Below are 22,222 nucleotides of genomic sequence, written 5' to 3'. Positions count from 1 at the left end.
TTCAAACACACTATTATTACAGAAAGAATTGCAGAAATAAAACTTCTAGAATGTACATGCTTTCAGGCATCATTTTTGAAATGGTCCTATGAAAATGATATAGTCTCTAATGAGCAGTTTAGTGTTTAATGGGAAACAGGGAAACTGACTTTATGGGAGAGGAGTATATCCCATCCCATTAGAATTACAAAACTTTCCGTTTGCGTTTATTCAAAAGTTGTTTTGTTTTATTTTGTTTTGTTTGCCTGTTTTTTGTCAGAAAGTGTGGAAAGTTGGCAGTGACTTCCCAGGGACTGAGATGTGATTGCTCACATCCTTTGTTTTCAGGGACCTCATGTAAAAGTTCACACTTCTGTTGGGGAGGTCTGGAGTAGATCAGTGCATTTACAAGAATCCAGCTGAGGATCTGATGGCCTCCATCAGAAGATATTAAGAGGGGAGGAGACAGCACACCCTTCCATCTTTTACCCCCTTGTCTTCCATGCTATCAGCATTTAAAAGAAGATTTTTTTTTTAATTCCAGGGACTTTATTTTTCTTATGATAAAGAATATGAAAGAAGCATATTTATTAGTAAGCCAAGTTCAATTAGAAAACAACATTTAAAATTAGCTAATTTCTCTGATTCTGTGGTAATAGGTACTTTTTTATAAGTTCACATGCAATATCCATTATGCATGTTGTTGATAGTTTTCAGCCCATACATTTTCAGCAAATTTAATGTACTTTATTCTATTTTATTTTGGCTTCCAATTTTCTCTATATTTTGAAAATGCTTCACAGGCATTCCTAGTGGCTGAGGATATTTGTCAGTGATGGTGGAATTGATGGATTCCACTTGTTGGCTACTGAAGAAATTGGTGAGAAGAACTCATGGCTGCAATAGATCTTTCTGGGAATTCATTTATAAAACTAGTAGGAACTTTATAAGATTTTTGGTGTTTCTCCCTTGCTAAACCTCTTTTTTCCTTTATGTCTGAAATGAATATTAAAATAGCTATGAAATAAATATGCTACTCCTCCTGAAAATATAAGAGTTAAATGATAATGAGAATTTTAAGCTGAGGGTCCTAAGAATGAAACTTCTTCTTTAGAAGAAAATCTCATGTATCACCAGCTGCTTAACTGCAGCAATTTTTAAAAAATCCTCAAGTCTTTTTTCTTTGTAATTCATTAAAAATGTGATTCATGGATAGAGAAAAGTAAAGTAAAATTTCAGATGCCAAAATTAATTATCCATTTTTTTCTACTCTTGCCCTGTCCTCTAAATATTACGAATATTTTATGGAAGCATTGTGAGAAGAATAAGAACCAGAATGTTTGTAAAAATATTTAGCAAGTGTGTGGGGGGGGGCGGGGGGGTGCAAGGTGAAAAAAGCAAAACATCTTAGTCTTAGCCTACATTTTCAACTTTGTCAAGTTAGAAACTCCTTATATAAGTTTTATGTTAGTAATGATAAAAGTCCAGAATGAAAAGAAGTCATATTGGCAGGTATCTATCATGATTTTTCAACATTATGTTTTGTCAGTCTGCTGTTCTCATGGTCCAAACATTGAAAACAGGAAAAAGGAAGATATTTTAGGACAACATATGTGTGGTTTATAAAACCAGAAAGCAAGGGATATATAAGAAAGAAAGGCGGCAGTTTCTGTTGTTGTCGGAAATCATCCTTCCATTGTGAAATTTCAAGAAAAGGAACCCTTGAGACTTAGATAATACAGAAGCAGAGGGATTGTATACCTGGAAATCAACATTTTAGTAGGAAATGTTGATTTTCTTTGCCTAGCCAAAGAAAATGGATGGTGAGTTCAGTAGAGGAATAAAACATCAGTAAAAGGAAATATATGAAGAAAACTCTGCTGGTAGAAGCAGATAAAAAGGAAAAATAAATTTTAAAGTGTTCATTAACTAATTTCAAGTGCATATTTAAAGGTTGCATCTTTAATGGTAGGTTTTGTATGTCTTTCTAAATTAAATAGATTCCGATACGTGATACCTGTCATTGTGCTTCTCATTAAAACATAATATCATAGACTTTGCATTTTATAAGAGCAGAAACTTATTGGAGGCTGGGAAGTCCAGGGTTAAGGTCCTGGTACCTGGTGATGACCTTCTTGCTACATCCTCACATCCTGGAAATCTGAAGGGTGAGGAATGGATGAGCACAATTCAAGCCTGTTAGTAAGGGAACCTGATAGGATTCACAAGGCCAGAGCCCTCATGACTCCAACACCACCTGCCAAAGTCCACCGCCCCCCACAGTAATGTTACACTGGGAATTAAATTTCACTGTGTAATTGGGAGGGAGCAAATACTTTCAAACCATGATGATATCTGGTAGAGAAACATGGTTTTCTAGTTACTGGTCTCATTTTCTTTCTGGGCTGTTGAGATCAGGGGCATTGCATATGGCCAGGAAGATTGTGTACTCCAGCACCACAGAGAGGAGGACACTGGCTCACTGCAGAGGGGAAGGGCACTAGAACTGCAAGTGTTGTTCCTGAGTCATATTTTTCGTTCAGTGAATATTTTTTTGTTCAACTCATAATGTGGATGTAATTTTATGTTGCTTTCTCATTAAATGCTGCAATAATGTTTATTTTGAGTGCCTTAATTATATTTTATTTATACTTAATGCAGACCAAGTACTGAATAAAATACTCAAAATAAGAGAGTAACCATCAGATTCCATGTTTTCCTTGTTATACTTGCCAACTACCCATTCTTATTATGTTTTTAGTAAGCTGAATAATAGGGTTTCTTATTTAACCTGTCATTCATTATCCCTTTCTTTGTCTCTCTCCCTCTTTGTCTCCTTTTCTCTCTCATACACATAAAAACACACATAGATGTTTTGAAATAAACCAGAATTCCTAGCAAAATGTTACAGGATCTGACAAAGGCAAATTTTGGAAGCTATTGATTATCTAAGTGCTGTTAACTCCTGAGAGTTAGTACATTTTCTGGAACTAAGAGAAATATTTCATGATCACTGTGTTTAATTTAACTCAAATTTGGGTTAAAATCATAGGTTGATTATGTTACTATTCTGTGTTAAAATATTAAAATAAACAGTCTAAAAAGAGAACTTTTGAAAAGATTTCTTCTCAATTCCTGAAAGAAACCTGATGCACTGTCAAGATATGTGGCATAAAACAAGTAAGAGTCATCATTTGGATGATGAAAGCATAAGAGTGATGATTCTACATTAGGTCCTACAATACTAAAGATGAGCAAATTTGTTAACATCCTAAGTGATAATCCCACAAATCTTTCACAAGTACAAGCTTATCCCTTTATAATAATTTTTATTAAAACCTTTTAAATGGTGATGCTTTTGTATGTCACCCCTTTTATTTTAGCCTACTTTTTTCCAAATACAGCTCAGAATAATAAAATTGACAAACAGAAAGAATAAGATACCTTTACAAAATAGGGTTTATATGTTGTTACATCTAAGATTATTTGATCACATTTCTCAAATCCAAACTGGCATAGCTTGGTTGAAGATGACTTTCAGTATTTAATAACATAGTACATTTGTGGACATATATGCTAACATGAATAGTTCCTTGAAATATAACTATTGTAAAGTTGCATTGTTCCTTTTGGGTGTTTATTTGGACTATGAGTCTACTGTTTCATTGAAGCACAGAAACTTATCTTCAAGCCTATCCAGTGATTTGCTTTAATAAATAGTTTTCCATGTCCAAATGTGTATATTTTAACTCCTACAGTGGGGGCTGATGTCTTAAATGGCAGAGTCATAGCGTGCATCTCCACATCAAAACATACTACATTTGCTTTTCATTAAACTTTTTGAGTAAGAGGCTCTCTGAATTTAATGAGTTTATTTTGCTCAATTAACTAAATCAGTAGCATATCCTAAGGAAGCCTATAAGATCACAAACGTAGGCCATAGAAAACATATATGCATTTTCACCTCTCCTCAAAGGGCCCTCATTTTAGTGGACATTGTATACGTTTCCAAAAATCCCTGAACTGGTTTATTATTGTATCTTTTGTACTCATCATTTACTATATTTTAGCCAGTTATTATAACTTCCTACTCCTGCTTCAGTGCCACAAAAAGGTGTATCTTGGTTTATTGTTCCTTTAAATATAAGTCTAATAGTTCTTGATACATCTAATTTTTCCCAAATATTTGGAAAAAAATGATGCCAGTGGGGATTTTGGTGAGAAAAACCTCTAAAACAGACCTTAGAGTTTTAATTGTTTGAAGTCTGGTCTGGAGAATAGTCTTAATTCCATGTTCACTTCATTTTGTGTTATTTTTGTTGCTTAAATTTTCTCATCGAATCTGAAGACAATGTAATCCAATCTACCAAACATTTTGCAATCTTTTGACACAAATTATTTATTCTCTAGGGTTTTAGGAAAGTTTTTAGCTAGATGAAGGATGATAAAGAGTTGAAGTGTCTTGAGATTTAATATGAAACTTGCAACACCTGGTGTGTTTACAAAATGGATTGAAAAAGAACAGTTACACATCTGACTCTTATATGCACGTAGCCATTATAAACGCATAGGAATTATGCTTATAGCTTCCACCTTAAACAACTTTAAGCTAGATACAAGTATTAAACAACATTTTCAGACTTTGGGCAACAGAAATCACAAGTCTATGTCCCCTGAAAGAAAAGTAGTCACAGAGAAGGCCTACTATTTTGCCATCTTGCTTCCTGAAGGCAATATCCAGATTGCAGAATAGGAATGGAGATGTCAAATAGTCAAGAAGTTGTACTACATTTTATTTTATTTTTAATAGTTTTAGAAAAGATTTTGGCACTGGAAATTGAAACCAGGGCTACTTTATCACTGAGCTACAACACCAGCCCCCACCTCCTTTTTATTGTGAAACAAAGCCTCACTCAAGTGCAGAGGGTCTCACTAAGTTGTTGAGACTTGTCCAGAATTTGTGATCCGGCCTTAGCCTTCTGAATCACTGGGCTTACAGGTATGCATCACCACATCTGGTACTGAGGTGTAGAAATAGAAACCAAAAATCAGGAAAGCCTAGAGGCCTAAATGTTTTCAGAGTATTGGAAGAGAAGGAAATGAAGGTTAGGGTTGGGTGGGGGAGAGAGAAAGAGAAAGAAAGAAACAGAATAGAGGGAAAGAGTGTGAAAGCTGGAGAGTGCAGAAGTGTTCACTTCCATCTTTGACAAAGGATTTTTCCTATACAAGCTAAGAGAAGACAAGCAAAGGCTGAGGAGGGAACCATTGGAAAGGAGGATGATAATTACTAGAGCTCACAAAAGGATGGGAATCCTTCAAATTCCTTGCAGCAAGAGTGGGGAGATTTTTTAATATGTTAGATGTTTGTTAAAGCACGATAATTTATTTCTTTACCAGAGTTGTTAAATTAGCCTTGGACAAAGTCTATACCTTCTTTAATATAGTTTGTAAATAAATTCAACAGAAGCTTAACTGCATTTCATTACAAAATCAAAGAATTCTTGGAATCCAATATAAACAGTATATAAACCCAAAATGCTTACATCCACTAAAATGTTACCAGGTATGTATATAAAAATATAGTATAATACAATTCAGGAGAAAAAGTTCCATTAATAGAAACATACTTAAAATGACCTTGGTGATTAAATTTAAAGACATGAAAACAGTTATTATCAACATGTTCCATACATCCATGAAGGTAGAATAAAATATAAATATGATGATGAGAGAAATTATAGATATGAAAGACACTCAAATGGAACTTCTGGAGATGAAAAATACCATATCTGAAGTGAAACTGGATAGATTACAACAGATTAAATATCATAGAAATAAAGATTAGTGAACATGAAAACATAGCAAAAGTTAATTGAGGGGCTGGGGCTGTAGCTCAGTGGTAGAATGCTTGTCCAGCACATGTGACACCCTGGGTTCGATTATCAGCACCACATAAAGATAAATCAATTAAAAGTAAAGTTATTGTGTTCAACTACAACTACCAAAAAAAAAAAGTCCCAAAGTGAAGCATAGAGAGGAGGAAAAAAGACTTAAAAGACTTAAAAAATTAATAGGATTGGCAATATCTGGTATAAAAGCAAGTGGTAAACATACGGGTAAGAAAGGGAGAGTAGAAAATACTTAATATTTTAGAAATAATGCAGTCTCTTATTCATAGCAATAGCAGTAGCTAGAAAGCCAAAATTTTCCTGTGCTAGTTCTCCAAGCCCTAATTTGTACAGGACAGTGTGACAAGGACCAGGTGATGCCTGAAATACGACAGGTACAGATGCAAGAAAGGGACTTTAAGCTTATTATTAATTGCAAGCAGATCTGGCTCATCACTTTTTCTGGAGACCAGCATCACCTTTATTGAAATGGACAGTAAACAAATCTAACCCTTGCTACTCACAAATCCTTATAGAAGTAGTTTAGCATAAAGGGACAGTTATGGTTTCTGCTAATAAGATTGAGAAATATGATGTGGAGGATCTTCTTCTAACAAAAGACAGGATGCTGATTAGGAAAAAATACCTTACAAACATGTATAAGATAGGACCTGTATCTAAGATGAAGAATTGTTAACCTTCAGTAATAAGACAGACAAAAAGTGAGCAAAATTTTTGAACAGATATTTCACCAACAATGTGCATGGCAAATAAACTTGTTAAAAGCTATTCAGCACCAATAAGTTATTTGTAAAATGCAAATTAAAACTGTAAGTGATACACCATGATATACCACTATGTTGGCTAAAATTGAAACTGAAAATATGAAGCACTGGTGAGTTTGTGGACTGGGACCATCTTATGTTGCTAGTGAGAGTTCAGAGTGATGTGTTTTAGGAAAAAATTTGGCAGTTTCTTATATAATTAAATTTATACTTATCAAGTATCCCATAAATTCTCTTCTAGTTAGCTATTAATGAAAATAGAAAAAAATAGCAGCACAAGGCATATGCAAATATTTTATAGGGAGGTAATCATAATATTCTCAAACTGGAAGCAGATCATTATCTTGCATCTGATGAATACAAACCAATTGTACCATATCAGTAGGATGGAGTGTGTCTCATCCACAGGAAATAGTACTGCTATCCATAGCTGCATAGATAAATCTCAAAAATAAACAGATAAAATTTGATCAAATGGTTGTGAAATTCCACGAAAGGCAAAACTAGCATGAGAAAGCAGCACTTTGGTCATTATCTGAGTTGGGAGTGAATCTTGACTGCAGTGAGCCATGAGAGGACTTTCAATGATGAAGGAAATGGTCTGTGTCTTGATGGTGTGGCTGGTCACATGGAATTACTTCATTAGAACTACTGGATCTTACCTTGTGTAAATTTCACTTCAAGCCATTAAAAGTAGGAATTGACTCTCCTCTGATTTTAGCAAACTTCAGAATTGATTAACTAACCATACTTTGTCTTTTAGCAATCATGCTTGTTTGAAAGTTGTTCATTTTTTTCTCTTACTCTCTCTTATTCTTTTACTTTATTCCTTTTCATTAAAAACTGGTTTGAAAATTGTCATTTTATGAGATTGAGTTGTTTATTTTAAAAATCACTGATACTAACATATAACATGACTATAAATTTATTTCATTTTAATTTTCTGGATTTTCCACCCCAATTCAGTCCTTTTCATGCTTATGATCCTGGTCATATTATACCTCTTGACCTTATCTCTTTAATTCTTAAGACTTTAGTTATTTCCTGTGACATTAATAGCAAACATTTATTGAGCACTTATGGTATGCAGATGATTCTACTGACTTTATACATTTATTTCCTTTAATTCTCACAGCATTCCTGTATAGAAAGTACAACTATTTTTTTTTTCTCATTTCATGGATAATGAAACTGAAGCACAGCAACTTCTAAATTCATGTCACTATTCAGTAAGGAAGCAGGTATTTGATTACAGGCAGTCCAAATTTAGAACCTATTCCCTGAATTATCAAAGTACATATCCTATAAATTGTAGCTCTTAAATTCTAGTATATATGAGAATTAATCTGTTTAAACATGATTCTCAGAGCTCTCCCTCTCCTTTGCAATTCTTCCTGTATAGGTTTGTGATGAACCCAGTAATCTATATTTTTAGCAAGTGCTCCAGGTGGTGGTATGTTGATCTCAACTTGAGAAAACTCATTTTTAAATTCACAGTACATGGTAATTGTGACCTAAAGCTAATTATTTAACTTCTCAGTGAATTTTAATCTGAGTCATCAAAATAGTGATGTTCTTTTAGTATGAAATGAAATGAAAGCTCCTTATACACAAAGTTTTATAATAAGTTGACTTATTTTTGTTGTTCTTGATAGGTCATGTTATTGGATAGAATTAGTTGACAGTGGCTACTATTTCCAGTTGTATATTTCAGTCATAGTGAAATGCAATTAGATGATATGCAAAAGGCATCTGAAAATGAAATGACAAATATTGATTGTGAGCCCCCAGAAATTACAGTGTTTTCTGCTACAGCATAGGTTTGTAAAATACCACTTAGCTTATTCAAACTTGGTACATAGGTCAGTTATGTATGTATAAAGTACAGGTTGTGTGGCTTCATGTGAAGCCATGTGAAATCATGCCTATACTTGGGGTGATTTATTCTATGCAAAGGGAGGCAACATAGTCAAGTGTAATACAGTCTTGTGTGGGAAAATATACCTGAGCTTGAGTGTCATATAGTCAATAGGGACACTTTGGGCTCAGTTTTAGGAAATTAATCAAAACAAAACAAAACAAAAGGGCTTATATCTGGAGCTTGCTGGTCATGGGGCAAATCTTTAGCTTTGCAAGGTTTTTGTATATTTGCAGGTTGACTGTCCCTAATTCAATGGCAAATCTATTGGCTCAATTTGCCTTCCAACTGCATTTCCCCCACCATTTCTAACTAAAGTGTTGCCAGAATTTGCACTCCATTGTTTTTTAAAAAATAATTCTAGGCTGAGCTGCATCCTTGGGTGGTCCAAATTATCTTGCAAGGTACCAATGTTATTTTTTCTGATGGTCTGCTCCCAAAGTTGCAGGTGTTTTGAATGGTTTTCCTAGGATCTCTTTCTCCCACAAGCTGTCTTATTTCAACTATGCCGTTTTGTTTGCAATGTGAGGATTACAGGATACATAGCTCATTGTATAACTTAAACCCCATTTTAGGAACATGATGATTTCTAGTTCTGAACTATCTCAGTCACTGTAAGTTATTATGTGTTGAATGCTTTGTGAATTACAAAGTAACTTACTTTTTCAAAGATATCATTTCATTTCCCTGCCACCACCGATGCTGAATCTCTTTATTCTGTATTGTAATGTCTACAGGCAAGATAGAAATAGTAGACCCAAGAAAATCATTTATTTACCATAGAGAGACATTTTGTACAGTAATGGTCATGATTCTGATAATTGACAACATTTATGTGAATATATATTTCTGTTAAGTATACCCTTATTTTTCTAGAAACTTTGCTTGCGTTATTACTATTTATTGCAATAGTAATATAATGTCAATTTTTTAAAATGAGTGTGTCTATCTTACAGATTTTTTTCAACAGAAATATGGGAGTCTGAAAACAAATTTCTTTTATTGGATAAGAAATTTCTATTAAAATCTCAATACTGTCATCCAAATATGATTTTTATTAAAATTATAGGGAAATTTTTTTTCTCTGTTCTGATTTTGTATTCTATGCAACAGTTTTCAACACAATAGTGCATGTTTATTATCTGTTTTCTTTTTAAAAATTTATTCCTGATGAGCTTTTGCAGAAATGGAACACAATATGATCATAATAAGATATTTTTATGGACAAGATTAGTGTCATTCATTGCCACTGAGTTTGTACCCTTTTTGGAAGTTTAGAATTTTGTTTTGGACAAAGTCATCTTGAATACAGTGATACTTGAAACTACTTTCAAAGTTAAAATAGTGCAGTCTTATCCACTTTCTAGCTTTATGACTTTGGTCATGGTACTCAATGTATATGAATCAAAATTATTCTTTTTGTAAAGTGGATAAAATAAATGTGCCTGTATTTTGAGTATTCCGATAGTCATATGTGATAGTACACAAGTTACTCAGCCCAGTAACTGCTGTTAGTGCAACCCATGTGTGTAGTACATCACATGGAAGTATTAGCTAGGGAATTTGTATCATCATTATTAAATGTAGAAATTACTATATATTTAGTGCCCTGTTAACTGGGCAGGGTTTGCCTGCTGAACAATTTAGCTGTTTTAGTGAGTAGCACTCTTGTGTGAGTCTAACCTGATTTCATGGGATGAAACAGAATGAACACCGTGGCTCATGGCTGTCAGTAGTGAAAAATAGCTGGAAATCAGACAAACAGCTTCATTGCTGAAATTATTTCCGGGCTAAAAGTTCTTCCAACAGCTGTTTGTTTTGGCCATTAACATGTCCATTCTATTTTTTTTTTTTAAGCTGGGGGAAATATGATTTTCTTTAAAAAGAGAATGCAGCCTGGTTATTTCTGAAGTCAGGAAGAACGCCTGTCCTTCCCCTATTGTGGGCTTTTGGCTTCTTTGATGCTTGGACTGAAGGGTTTTTCCTTTTGTTTTTCTCCTTTTTTAAAAAAAAAAAAAAAAAAAAAAACCTCAGACTCAGACTGTTGTAGTGAAAAGAAACGGCAAATCTGGGAGCTCTGTAATTTTAGAGAAGGAGTTTTCTAGCATTTACCTTGCAGAAAAGTTTACTCCCCAGAGGAGTATTTAGTATTACATAGACACTGAGTCACTGAACAGAATGAGGAAGGCGGGTAGGAGGGAAGGAGAGAGAGAATGAGAAGATCCCAGCCAACAAAAAAGAAAGATACTTAACTAAAGATGAAGGGAAGTTTTGCCTCTTTCTGAAAGTTATGTTATTAGTTAAAAGAAAAAAAAATCAGGATGACTGCAAGTTTTGTTTAAAGTATTTGTTCTGGAAATACTAAAGTTGGAGTCGACCAGACTGAGGTTAGGAGCATTTTCTTTGGCAGAAAAAAGATACTTTTATAGAAGCCATGCCTGTACTTGGGGTTGCCTCCAAACGGAGACAGCCAGCTGTTGGGTCAAAGCCTGTTCACACTGCTCTTCCGATACCAAATCTTGGCACTACTGGGTCACAACACTATTCTTCAAGATCTTTGGAACTTGCTGAAACAGAGAGCTCAATGCTTTCTTGTCAGCTCACATTAAAATCAACCTGTGAATTTGGAGAGAAGAAGTCCCTACAAGGAAAATCCAAGGAGAAAGAAGACAGCAAGGTTAGTAGCTGAAGGTTACCTACAGACTTTTATATCTAAAAATGCACATTTCCTTTTAGGTGGACCACAAAGCATGTTGTGAAATGGGAAGTAGTAGAGGAACCAGGGTAAGACTGTTAATAGAGTAACTGAAAAGCTGAATGTTTGATAAAAATTGGATTTTTATCATGTAGTTGCAAAAGCTATGGACAGAGTTCTGCATACATGCATATACTGCATTCACTTAATATTATATATTGATGAAGTGCTTGCTTACTTATTGATATCAATAGTCCCAGATATTGCTCTGTAATATTGCACTAATAAATATGACCAATCACAAATGTTAGAAAAAGTGGACCTATATTCATACATATCATATGTAAAAGAAGATTTGGAAAGATCCATGCAGACATGCCATTTGTATTTGAAAGAATTTCTCTTTGAATATTTGTGTCCTAGACTGCTTAATTCATTGTAATATGAAGGAAAATGAAATATTAGTTTCCTCGATATTGCACATTTGTCTGGATTTTCACTTGTAAATTGAAACCCTACTGTTTTACTTATTACTGACATCTTTTTTCAGTCATTTAATTTATTATATTTTGTGAGCATTAGCTCATAGCTATTGCTAAGCTGTACTGCAGTTGTTTTCCCCAGATGCAGAGTGTCAGCATAGCCCTGCAGCTGATGACCTTCATTGGGGGGTCACTTATACCCTGATAAGCATTACTTTTAAAGAAGCATTTCCAGAGTCACCATTCTCACCTCTGGAGTCTTAGGAAATGTTGTGATTTTACTTATTCAACTGTAAGTTGAATAATTTAAGGAGAAAAAAAAATACATAGAGAAATCAATTCTGCAAGTGAAAACTCTACTCCTTCCTAAATGCTTTTTTTCATCTATCTTCACCTGTTCAGATCTCTAAACTTTAGCCCAGATGTGGCTTTCTCCATAAAGTCTTTGCTAGCTGTTCCTCTCCTCACTTTTCTTTCTTGTGACTGTCTATGGAAACACACCCTCAGTATTTGGTAGAATGTATTTTGATTATATGGTTAATTACTTTCCATCCCCACTGATCTGAAATATGTATATAAAAGTCAAGGCCCATATCTTATTCTGTGCTCTAGTTTCCCCCTCCCAAGGTTTTATGGAGAATGAGAATTAAATAGTGATTGGATGCTGAGTATTAGAATGAATGAATCCACAAATGAATAAACAACCATGATGAGAAAGATTAAGTTTTTTTTCTTTGGACCATTTCTTTTACCAAAGGAGAAGTTTGATATCTCTTACAAAGCATCCTCAAAGTAAGAAAATCAGTTAACAGAAAATATTTCATTACAGGCTTGCAATTGTCTGTCCAATGTGAGTAATTCAGAGTACTCCTAGGGAAGTGTAAGTCAGCAACAAAGTACTTAAAACTTGAACCTTCTGCAAATAATTAAAGGCGAGTTCTATCTAACTCTGTCCCAATGTATACATAATATATTGTCTGGATTCAGTGGAAAGGATAGATCCATTTTCTCTGCTGACCATGGCTGTCATCTCTTCAGGGTTAGTAAAACTTCTACTTTGTTAAATAGCCTTAGATTAAGACTTGACCATTATGAGTAGTATTTTCAAAGAATTTTGGTTGATCACTTTGGTTAGCAAACATATTAATCAAACATTCAATATTCCAATAAGACTCTGTGGCTAGTAGAGTTGTACTTATATTTATAGGAATGTTTTCACCATGCCACTTATCAGATTAAAAACTTCTTCGAACAAAATGTGAAGAATGCCTGGTCAGTGTTTCAGAATATTTGTAAATGCTGAAAAGAAGTATATTTAGAGATTTTTTTGGTGACTTTTGAAAAATTAAGAAGTTGATGACCAAAATTTTTAGACTTGGCTACAAATAGTAGAAAACTCAATAATAGCATGGATAAGAGTTTATTTCTTATTCTGGTAAAGGAAATCTGGAGGTACATAGTCCTTGGCTGACAGGGTGACTTCAGGAAGTTGTCAGACAACCAGGCTCTGTTTAAGGCACCATTATCCACTGTGGCTTCTATCTCTCAGTCTCGAGTAGATAATTGAGCTCCATTCAAAAAGAAACACACCATTTCATTTAGGACCTTTTGACATTTCATTGGTCTACATAGAGTTCTATGGCCTTACAGGTATAGTAGAGATTGGAAAATACAGTGTTTATAGTAGGTAGCCATGTGCCTGGCTAAAAAGTTATAATTTTTATTTCTAACAGAAAAAAGACACTGGATAGTACACACAGTATATGACTGTCATTTGAAAATATTTATGTGGAGTACTCAGCTAGTTATTGCACCCAACAGTCTAGATTTGAGAGATAAAACCTCGTTTCTGACATTGTCATACATAGGTTTGATCTTGCTTGTCCTGTCCTTGTGTTACACTAGGGCAAATGCAGTCATTTCAGTCATCCAATTGTGAATTCCAAAGCTAGGAGACTAGTCTTTGATGATATACATTGCCACCTCACCTACCATATATTACTAAAAACGGAGATTTTACTTTTGTTTTGATTTTTGACAGTGCTGGGAATTGAACCCAGGGCCTTATGCATGCAAGGCAAGCACTCTACCAACTGAGGTATATCCCAAGCCCCCTGAAGATTTTACTTTTGATTCATAGCTTAGATATGTCCCCTTCTGCATGCCCTCATCTTTTGGTCCTGGTTAACTTTTCTGTCAATTATTTCATTATTCCAAATTGATATGCTCTTCTCCTGTCTCTCTTCTCCATCATGCATCTAACACATTCTCCATGCTCCTTAAGGGGAAAAAAATAACAACTCTAGCTATTTCTCATGTCTTATGATGTCTTCATTCATGCATTTCGGTTTCCCAGTTGTTGTCACCTCCTCTTCCATCATAACTCCAACTAACTACTCTATCCCAGATGTCTTCTTCCTGCATGCCCCAAGTTCTTCAGACTGCTTCGTTCCACTGTACTTTAGTAAATAACACTAGTTCTAAACTCCATGTCACATACATTGGAAAAATCTACCATAATGTGTCACAGGCTTATGTTTCCTTTAGTTATATCTTGTTCTGATTTCTTATCTTAAATTTTGTAATCTCTCTCCACATATGCATTTGTTTTTCCGTTTCTCCTGGGCACTCACCCAAATGAGGAACAGAGTCATTTTGCCTTGGAAATTTAAGAATATGGATGTTAAATTTAAGAAAAAAGGTTCTGTTTTTTTTTTTTTTCTTCATGGATCAGAAAACACACAATCAAGCATTAGACATTCGTGTTCTAAAAGGTTCCTTCGGTATACCCACTCCTGAGAACTGCTTCCTGGGCTGGCTTTCTCATTCCCAGCTTGATCTGTAGCTCTTTCACATCTAGTCTCAATTTTCACTTGGGCTAATCCAGCTCTTCCTTCTTTTTTTAATTAGTGTAAACTCAAGTATTCTGTTGTTGTTGTAGAAAGCAATATTTTTCAACATATTTACCCTATATTTTATAGTAAATTTCTCATTTTATTCTCATAATATTTCAAAGAAGGCATTATTTTCTATATTTGCAGAGAAGTACACTGAGGCATAAAGAGGGCAGGAGGCACTCATAAAATTAAACAGTATGACATCTAGCACTAAAATCCAGAATTTGAATCAGGTTTGTCCCTACAAAACCTTTTTATCCCCTACTTCTTTATACTCTCTCTTCCTGATATAATGCCAATATTTTCTAGGTTTACTCTATCCTCCAGATTTCTCTCACTCTTTAAGATCAACTTCAAAAACAGAAGTATAAAAATTCTCTGTGGAGTTTAAAAGGAAAGTGAGTTTACATTCTGTTTTGGAGATGTTAAGAAGATTATTGAAATAATTAACACCCCTGTCCCTGATAATATAGATGCTTGTTCAGTTCTCCTACTCAACTCTTTGAGTTGTATTGACAATCAGGGTAGAGATTATTTCTCACAAGTGTGCTTACAAAGGGCTAGAACCAGTACTTTAAATGCTTGAAGATACTTAAAAACATTAGTTAAGTCAAATATTTAAGCACAAATACTAATATGACAAGCAAATACATTGCATTAATAGTATTATTAATAAGGGCAATTATTTTGCAGGTTTTTATGGCTGAGAGAAATTCTATATGCATGGAACATTTAGAAAACACTGTAATTGTTAGAATGTAATGGGCAGATAGGACTCAAATATAGAGAGGAAAAGCACTCTTTTGAGGAAACGGTTACATACAATGTCCAGTGAATAAACCATTATAACTGGTGCAGAATATTTACCAAAAGTAGCAGGTCTAGGTCAGATTATCAATGGAAACAGACTTCATTAGGTATATAACAGTGAGAGCACTTTTGTAAGAATAAGACAAAATCACACTTGTGATGATATTTGTAGAAATTGTTGCTGAGAGGGTCTAATATTAACTGGTGTTCATAGGTTTGCTACATGCTGGGTACTGGGTTCAATACTTCATGGTGTGTTTCATTCAATTCTAATAGTAGCCTTCTAGAATAGCCCATTAGTTTTATCCCCATTTTACAGATGAAGAAACTGATATTTAGAAAAGTTAAATTATCAGCCTCTCAATACTATAGAGTGGTAGAGATTCAAATAAGTCTTTGTAGTAATAGAACATGTTACTCTTAACCAATTAACTAAACTCCCTCAACAAAGACTTCTGCTATTATCAAAGGCAGAGATGGAAGGTTATTGATTGGTTTGGTTTCTGTATAGAGTTGTAGGATTTATTTTAAGTATTAAATCGGCATTGCTAGCAAATTGTTAATAAATCATCAGTTATATCCCAGTACCTAGAAGTTTCAGGAGAAGACAATTAAGTTGACACATGGACTCTACTGAATTGTATGAGAAACAGAAATAAATAAAAGTAACCCCATGATAGAAATATAGGAGCAGATGTCAATAGAGTCAATCTCTGGCCCTGGCTCCCAGCTGTTTCCTTTTGGAGAGGTTGCCTGATTGCTGAGGACTGTCAGCGCTCCTGTTGGCTGGCTCTCATGGTAACATTTGCAGAACTGGCCAGGCCTACAGCTGCATAGGTCGCTCCCTAGACAATTCCGCTTTCCTTGACTATTTTGCTGTGCGTGCACATTTAGCTCTTTGTATTTAAAGAAACATGATTGCTTCTTTTTCTAGTTTTAGTTCCTACTACAGATTTTCCTGTTTTAATTGTTAACTGTTATTGCTGAATTTTTTTTTTTTTGCCTTTGTAGTAGCAATGATATAATAATGTTGTAACGATGCTTGAATTTTCACATTTTCTCTACTGGCTGAAAGCTCACTCAGTTTTTCATTATTATACATTTATTACTGTTGAGTGACAATTGGTAGAAACGTGGCAATCTAATACTGTTGTCTATTATTTTAGTTTGTGTTTTTCAAAATCTTTAACAATTTACATCTCATGCTTCAAATTGCAAAGTTATTTTAAAATTTTATGTCAATTATATATTATTAATTTTTTTAAAAAAATCTCATGCATCTTGTTCTTTGGCAAGTGTGAAGGTTGTGTGCATATTTGCTGTCAGTTTGCCAAGTATATTTTTTTGTAGATTCTTTCTTTCCTGTGTCATAACGATTTTCTTTCTCTTAATAAAAAAGGCATTCAACATATTGTTTATGAAAATATAAAACCAATGCATAAGTTATTAATTTTTTAGAAAAGACTGCTGTAATGTTGTGTTTATATTATCACTTCACCAACAATCATCCATAGTAGTTTTGAACTTTTTATACTGGATGCCTTAATTTAAAGAACATTATACTAGGACCTCAAAATTTGAATTAAACTTCTTGATTTATTCTGAAAAGAAAATCATTTACTGTCTCTGAACTTTATTCTTTGTATCTGTAAAAAAAGAAAAAGTAAATGATATGAGACTAACAACTCTAATAAAGCTTTTTTAAAGGTAAACTTTTTGTTATATACTCTTTTCTCCTTCCCAATTTTGGCTGATTTCTCTTATATTTTCAATGCCTTCCTTTCCAGTGAATGACCACAACTTTTCAGCCTCAATTCCAGGAACATTAAGACCTGATAATTCTGTGTTGATGGTAGAAGAATGCTTTTGAGCATTGTAGGTATTTAGGAACTTCCTTATCTCCATCCACTGTGTATACCAATGGCATCCTCCAGTCATGACAATGAAAAAAATGGCTCCTGATTTTGGGAAACATACCAACATTGAGTATAAAATCAAACCAAATTGAAAAACGCTATTTTAGAATTAACTTCTAATCATGCTTAGGTTTCAACTATTTAAAATGATTGTAATAATAAAAAGAATAATCATTTTCTTCTTTCTACTTTAAAGAATGTATCCTTATTTTCTACTTTGCAGATATTTCTTGAAGAACAATCTCTGTTCATTGCTGTTTTGTCACATTTTCAATTTGATTTACTTTATCTCTGACTTCTATTTCATAGAGTTTATCAATAACTTCTAAAGCAACGTCTCTTCTTGGTTAACACTATACCTTTTGTCTTTAACCTGTTTGCAGCATTTACTAAACCACAGTGCTCTTTTTGGAATGTGCCAATATTTCCTAGCAAAATGAACTTGGAAAGTCAATTGTGATACTTAAATCTCAGTCTCTTCATCTGTTTAATAAAGTCAATGATATAAACTAGCTCATAACTTTTTAAAGAGTAAAGGAGTGCATGTAAACTTTTAATTCAACCTAGTGTGCACAATTGGTGGTCAACATTTATCATTTATCACTTATGAGTATTATAATATTATATAATTGCCTAACATATTAATATAAAATTTAATAAAATTTTGCAATAGAATAAAGGAGGCAGTGATTAATTCTGCATGTATGGGGAAAGTAACATTTCAACCATATGCTGAAGAGTGAACTTGATTTAGCTAAATAAATATGGGGAAAGGGAACATTTTCAATAGAATAGCATTTACCAGGTGTGTCAGTCAGCTTTTCATTGCTATGACCCAAATATGTGACACAAACAACTTGGAGGTGTAAAGGTTTATTTTAGACCATGATTATAGAGGTTTCATTCTATGGTCCTCTGGCTTCATTGTGCTGGGTCTGAGATGAGGCAGAACAACATGGCGGAAGAACATAGCAGATGAAAGCTATTCAACTCATGGCAGCCAGGAAATAGAGAGAGAAGAAAGGGCAGAGGACAAAATGTAGTCCTCAAGGGCATGCTCCTAGTGTGTCACCTACGTATAGATTACAGTCACTCTGAACCTCATTGTGTTGTGCATCAAACCTTCAACACATGAAACACCAGGGGAACATTTCAGATCCAAACAAAAACATCCTGTCCCTGGTCCTCAAAGGCCCATACCTTATCCCACAAAATAAAATGAATTCTGTCTAAGAATCCCCATAATCTTAATAGTTCCAGCATTGCTCAGAAGTTCAAGTCCAAAGTCTCATCTGAGACTTAAGTCAAATATTTAGCTGTGAGCTCCTGTAAAATATTTTATTTTGGTACAGAGGTCCTCCGAAAGGGAGGAAAGGAAGCAATAGGGGCTTAGAAAGAAGGGGTGAGAGCAAAGCAAGATCGAAGCACAGCAGGAACGACAGTAAGTCTTGTAGCTAACATCTGACATCCAGGCAACATGGTGGCAAAATGTGGGCTCCAAAGGGCTAGGGGATCCCACTCCTGTGGCCTTGCTAATTGCAGCCCACATGGCTTCTCTCATGGGCTAAATCTGCTTGCTGTCTATAGCTTTTCTTGGCAAAGATTCCACATTCCTGGCATCTCTATCTTCCTGGTGTCTCCACTGCAGTCTTTGCTTCACTCACACAGCTTCACACACTGGCCTTTCAGGGGTTGTCAACACAGATTGTGTTGTGGGATACGTTGTTTAACTTCTGAGGTCTTCCTTTAAAATCTGGGTGAAGCCTCCATGACCCTGTAAACTCCAGTATTTTGCATTCCCACAAAATTAACACCATGTGGGCAATAGGAAGATCTGCCACCAGCAGGAGCCGTATGTGGGATACTTGGAACATGGCTGCAGTGGTTAGTGCATGCCTGGGCAGCTGAGCAAGGTGAAGCAAATCTTGGGAAATAGATTCTTAGACTTATAGAGCATAGTGCTGCAGTAGTGTACTCTTCTCAAAGCAGAATCTTTCAAATGAGTTTACACTTTTACACACTTAAGCCTGTGATGGCTGAGGTCTTGCTGATTAATGAGACACCCTCAAGGCATATTTCCTGTTTTCTCCATTCAAAGTACTTGGTTTCTCTTTAATGGTATTAACCTCTTCAGCAATCATACCCTTTTTGCCCAACTTTCAACTTACCCTTTTTCTGATCAAATGTCAAATTTTCCAAATCTTTCTGTTCTGTTCTTTGCTTCCAGTTCTTTTAGGAAACCTGGCTAAAGACAGCCAGCAAAATCCATACCACCACCTGAATGCTGTCCATCACTTTTGAACTCTGCCTTATACAAAAATCTCAGGGAATGGACAGATACAGACAAGTTCTTTGACTGAATGTAACACATGTGGCCTCTGGTCCAATTCCCAGTGGAGTCATCATTCCCTCTGAAGCTTCGTGAACACAGACTTCAGTGTCCACACTCCTGTAGGTGCTTTGGTCTGAGCTCGCAGAACAATCCTATGATGAGCTCCACTTGCAACATTCTAGGGCATCTCTACTCTGTGTCTCCAAACTTTTTCAAACTCCTCCTATAAACTAATCCCAAAGGTCAGGTATAGTTTAAACAATGAACCCACTTCTTGGTAACAAGTTTCTGTGCTTGGTTAGCTTTTCATTACTGACAAGAACATCTTGGAGAAGGAAAGGTTTATTTTGGCTCATGGTTTCAGAAGTTTCAGTCCATGGTTGTCTGACTCCATTGCTCAGGGCCTGAAGTGAAGCAGAACATGGCAGAGGGGTGTGGCGGAAGAAAGCTACTTAGCTCATGACAACCAGGAAGCCAAGGGATAGGGGGAAAGGAGCCAAGAATAAGATACAGCCCTAGGGTCATGCTCCTGCCTCTTCCAACCCTACCCCACATGCCTACAGTTTCTAATACCTTTAAACCTTGCTGCGTTGGTGAATAGCCTTCAACACATGGATATCTGGGGGATATTCCAGATCAAAACCCATAAGAGCAAGCAATGAAATACTGTACTGTTTTTATAAAATTGCAGATTATTCAGTAAACCTAGGACATAGAATGCAAGCCAGAGAGATGGGGTTGATTAGAGGCAGTGGGAAGATGGGCATTAAATGCCACTGTGAGGAGTTTGGACTTCAGGATAGGAGAAGGATGCTGAGTATAAAAGAGACACAGTTAAGTCTATATTTTAGTCTAGATTATGATAAAATGAAATGTGAGGCAACCCAGAAAATGGTAGGACATTTAAAAATAAAGAAGAAAAGGAGAATGTTATGGAACAAATTTCATACTGAAATACAAAACTCAAGAGCAATGAAAGAGGTACGAGTCTAGTAAAAGAATCTGTAGATGTTTTGATTAACTTATTATCAACCACCTCAGAAAAGTCTGAGTCTTGATGGATAGATATGTTTTATTCACACTAAAATGTAGTGTTTAGTAGGAAATGATAGTTTGTGAACTTGGCAGAAATTGACAATTAAGGCTAGTGATAATCCCTAATGATTTAAAAAAAATTTAAATTTTTCTTTTAATTGTTGATGGAACTTTATGTTATTTATTTATATGAGAATTGAACCCAGTGCCTCATGCATGCTAGATAAGTGCTGTACCACTGAGCTGCAATCACAGCCATCCCTAATGATTTTTTAAAAAATCTTTTTTATAGTTGTAGATGGACAGAATTCTTTTATTTTATTTGTTATGTGGTGCTAAGGGTCGAACCCAGTGCTTCACATGTGCTAGGCAAGTGCTCTTCCACTGAGCCATAACCCCAAACCCTAATTTTTAAGTATCTGCCATGTGCTGGATGCTATACCAAATTTAGTATTTTCCCATTAAATTGATTTAGAAACGGAACTCAGAGTGGAGCTGGAAATCCCACCTAGTTCTAATTAACGTCTATGTACTACTTTCTTTCTGATATTAAATCATGTAATAGGAAAACATGGAAAGTTATGGATTCTTGCCAGGAATGCTGAATTGATCTTTGACAAATCTCATTTTGAACTCTTCCTCTTCCCCAACTCCCACTATTGCTTCCTTTTTTTAAAGAAATATTTTTCTTTGTATTAATAATCACTGGGGTCTGGCAGAGAATTTTGATATTTGTGGGAAAGTATGCTAATTGATTACATAGCAGGACTTCCCCATTGCAAATCATAGAATGATTTGTTTAAAAAAGTGTTCCAGTTCTTACTGGAGAAAAAGTCACCAGATGAGAGGGCCAGGAAAAATATTTACAATTTTCCTTGTGAAAATAACATGATTCAGTTTCCATAAAAGAAAAACAAAACAGACCAATGAATTGATTTCCTTTATCATATTTTAATGTTGTGAAGTCTTTTGTAAAATTCTGATAACATGGAATGAGCAGGTTCACAATATTTCATAAAGAAAGGAGTTAGAACAAACTTTATGTATTGTCAAAGTAGCATTGTATTAATTGAGGTAACGATGACTTTTTTAATGCACAAATCCAAAACCTTAGGGTCTAACTATAGTAGAAATATATTCTTCACTACTTTTATAACCCCATATGGTCAAGGGTCAAAAAATTGGCACAGAGGATAAATATAGGGGTGCTCATTTTTTTAGAAATAAAGTTTTATTTGGAACACAGGCATGAGGATGGTGTGTGTGTGTGTGGGGGGGCGGGGGTCTGTGGTTGCTTTTGTGCTACAAGGATAGAGATGAATAGTCAAATAGAGAATGTATTATCTGCACAGGCTAAAATAATTACTAAATTGCCCTTTACAGAAATAGTTTGCTAATACATGCATATGGCAACCCTGGAAACCAGGTTCCTTCCAGCTACTGGTCACTTCTTTCCACTTTCAGCCAGTGTAAGAGAAAAACTGT

The 22,222-nt window shown here is 34.9% G+C and overlaps 1 protein-coding gene across 8 annotated transcripts in view; it reads left to right on the top strand.

Moving 5' to 3' along the window:
* The window catches only part of Nav3 (neuron navigator 3), an 802,778-nt gene that overhangs the window by 443,366 nt on the left and 337,190 nt on the right, over positions 1-22,222 (top strand). For 6 of the 8 annotated variants that reach the window (XM_046465095.2, XM_046465098.2, XM_046465097.2 and 3 more), the window contains exon 1: positions 9,689-11,247. The exons of the other annotated variants lie outside the window; for them this stretch is intronic. In XM_046465095.2, coding sequence (XP_046321051.1) covers positions 11,005-11,247 — 243 coding nt within the window. In that variant the 5' untranslated portion in view covers positions 9,689-11,004. Of the gene's footprint in view, positions 1-9,688; positions 11,248-22,222 lie in introns of those variants that run through there. 8 annotated transcript variants of the gene reach the window in all.

The sequence above is a fragment of the Marmota monax genome, unplaced genomic scaffold, assembly GCF_021218885.2.
Source record: "Marmota monax isolate L192 unplaced genomic scaffold, Marmota_monax_Labrador192_F-V1.1 WCK01_AAM20220418_F8-fsc00146, whole genome shotgun sequence".
NCBI classification, from domain to species: Eukaryota; Metazoa; Chordata; class Mammalia; order Rodentia; family Sciuridae; genus Marmota; species Marmota monax.
This window is presented reverse-complemented; position numbering and strand designations above follow the sequence as displayed.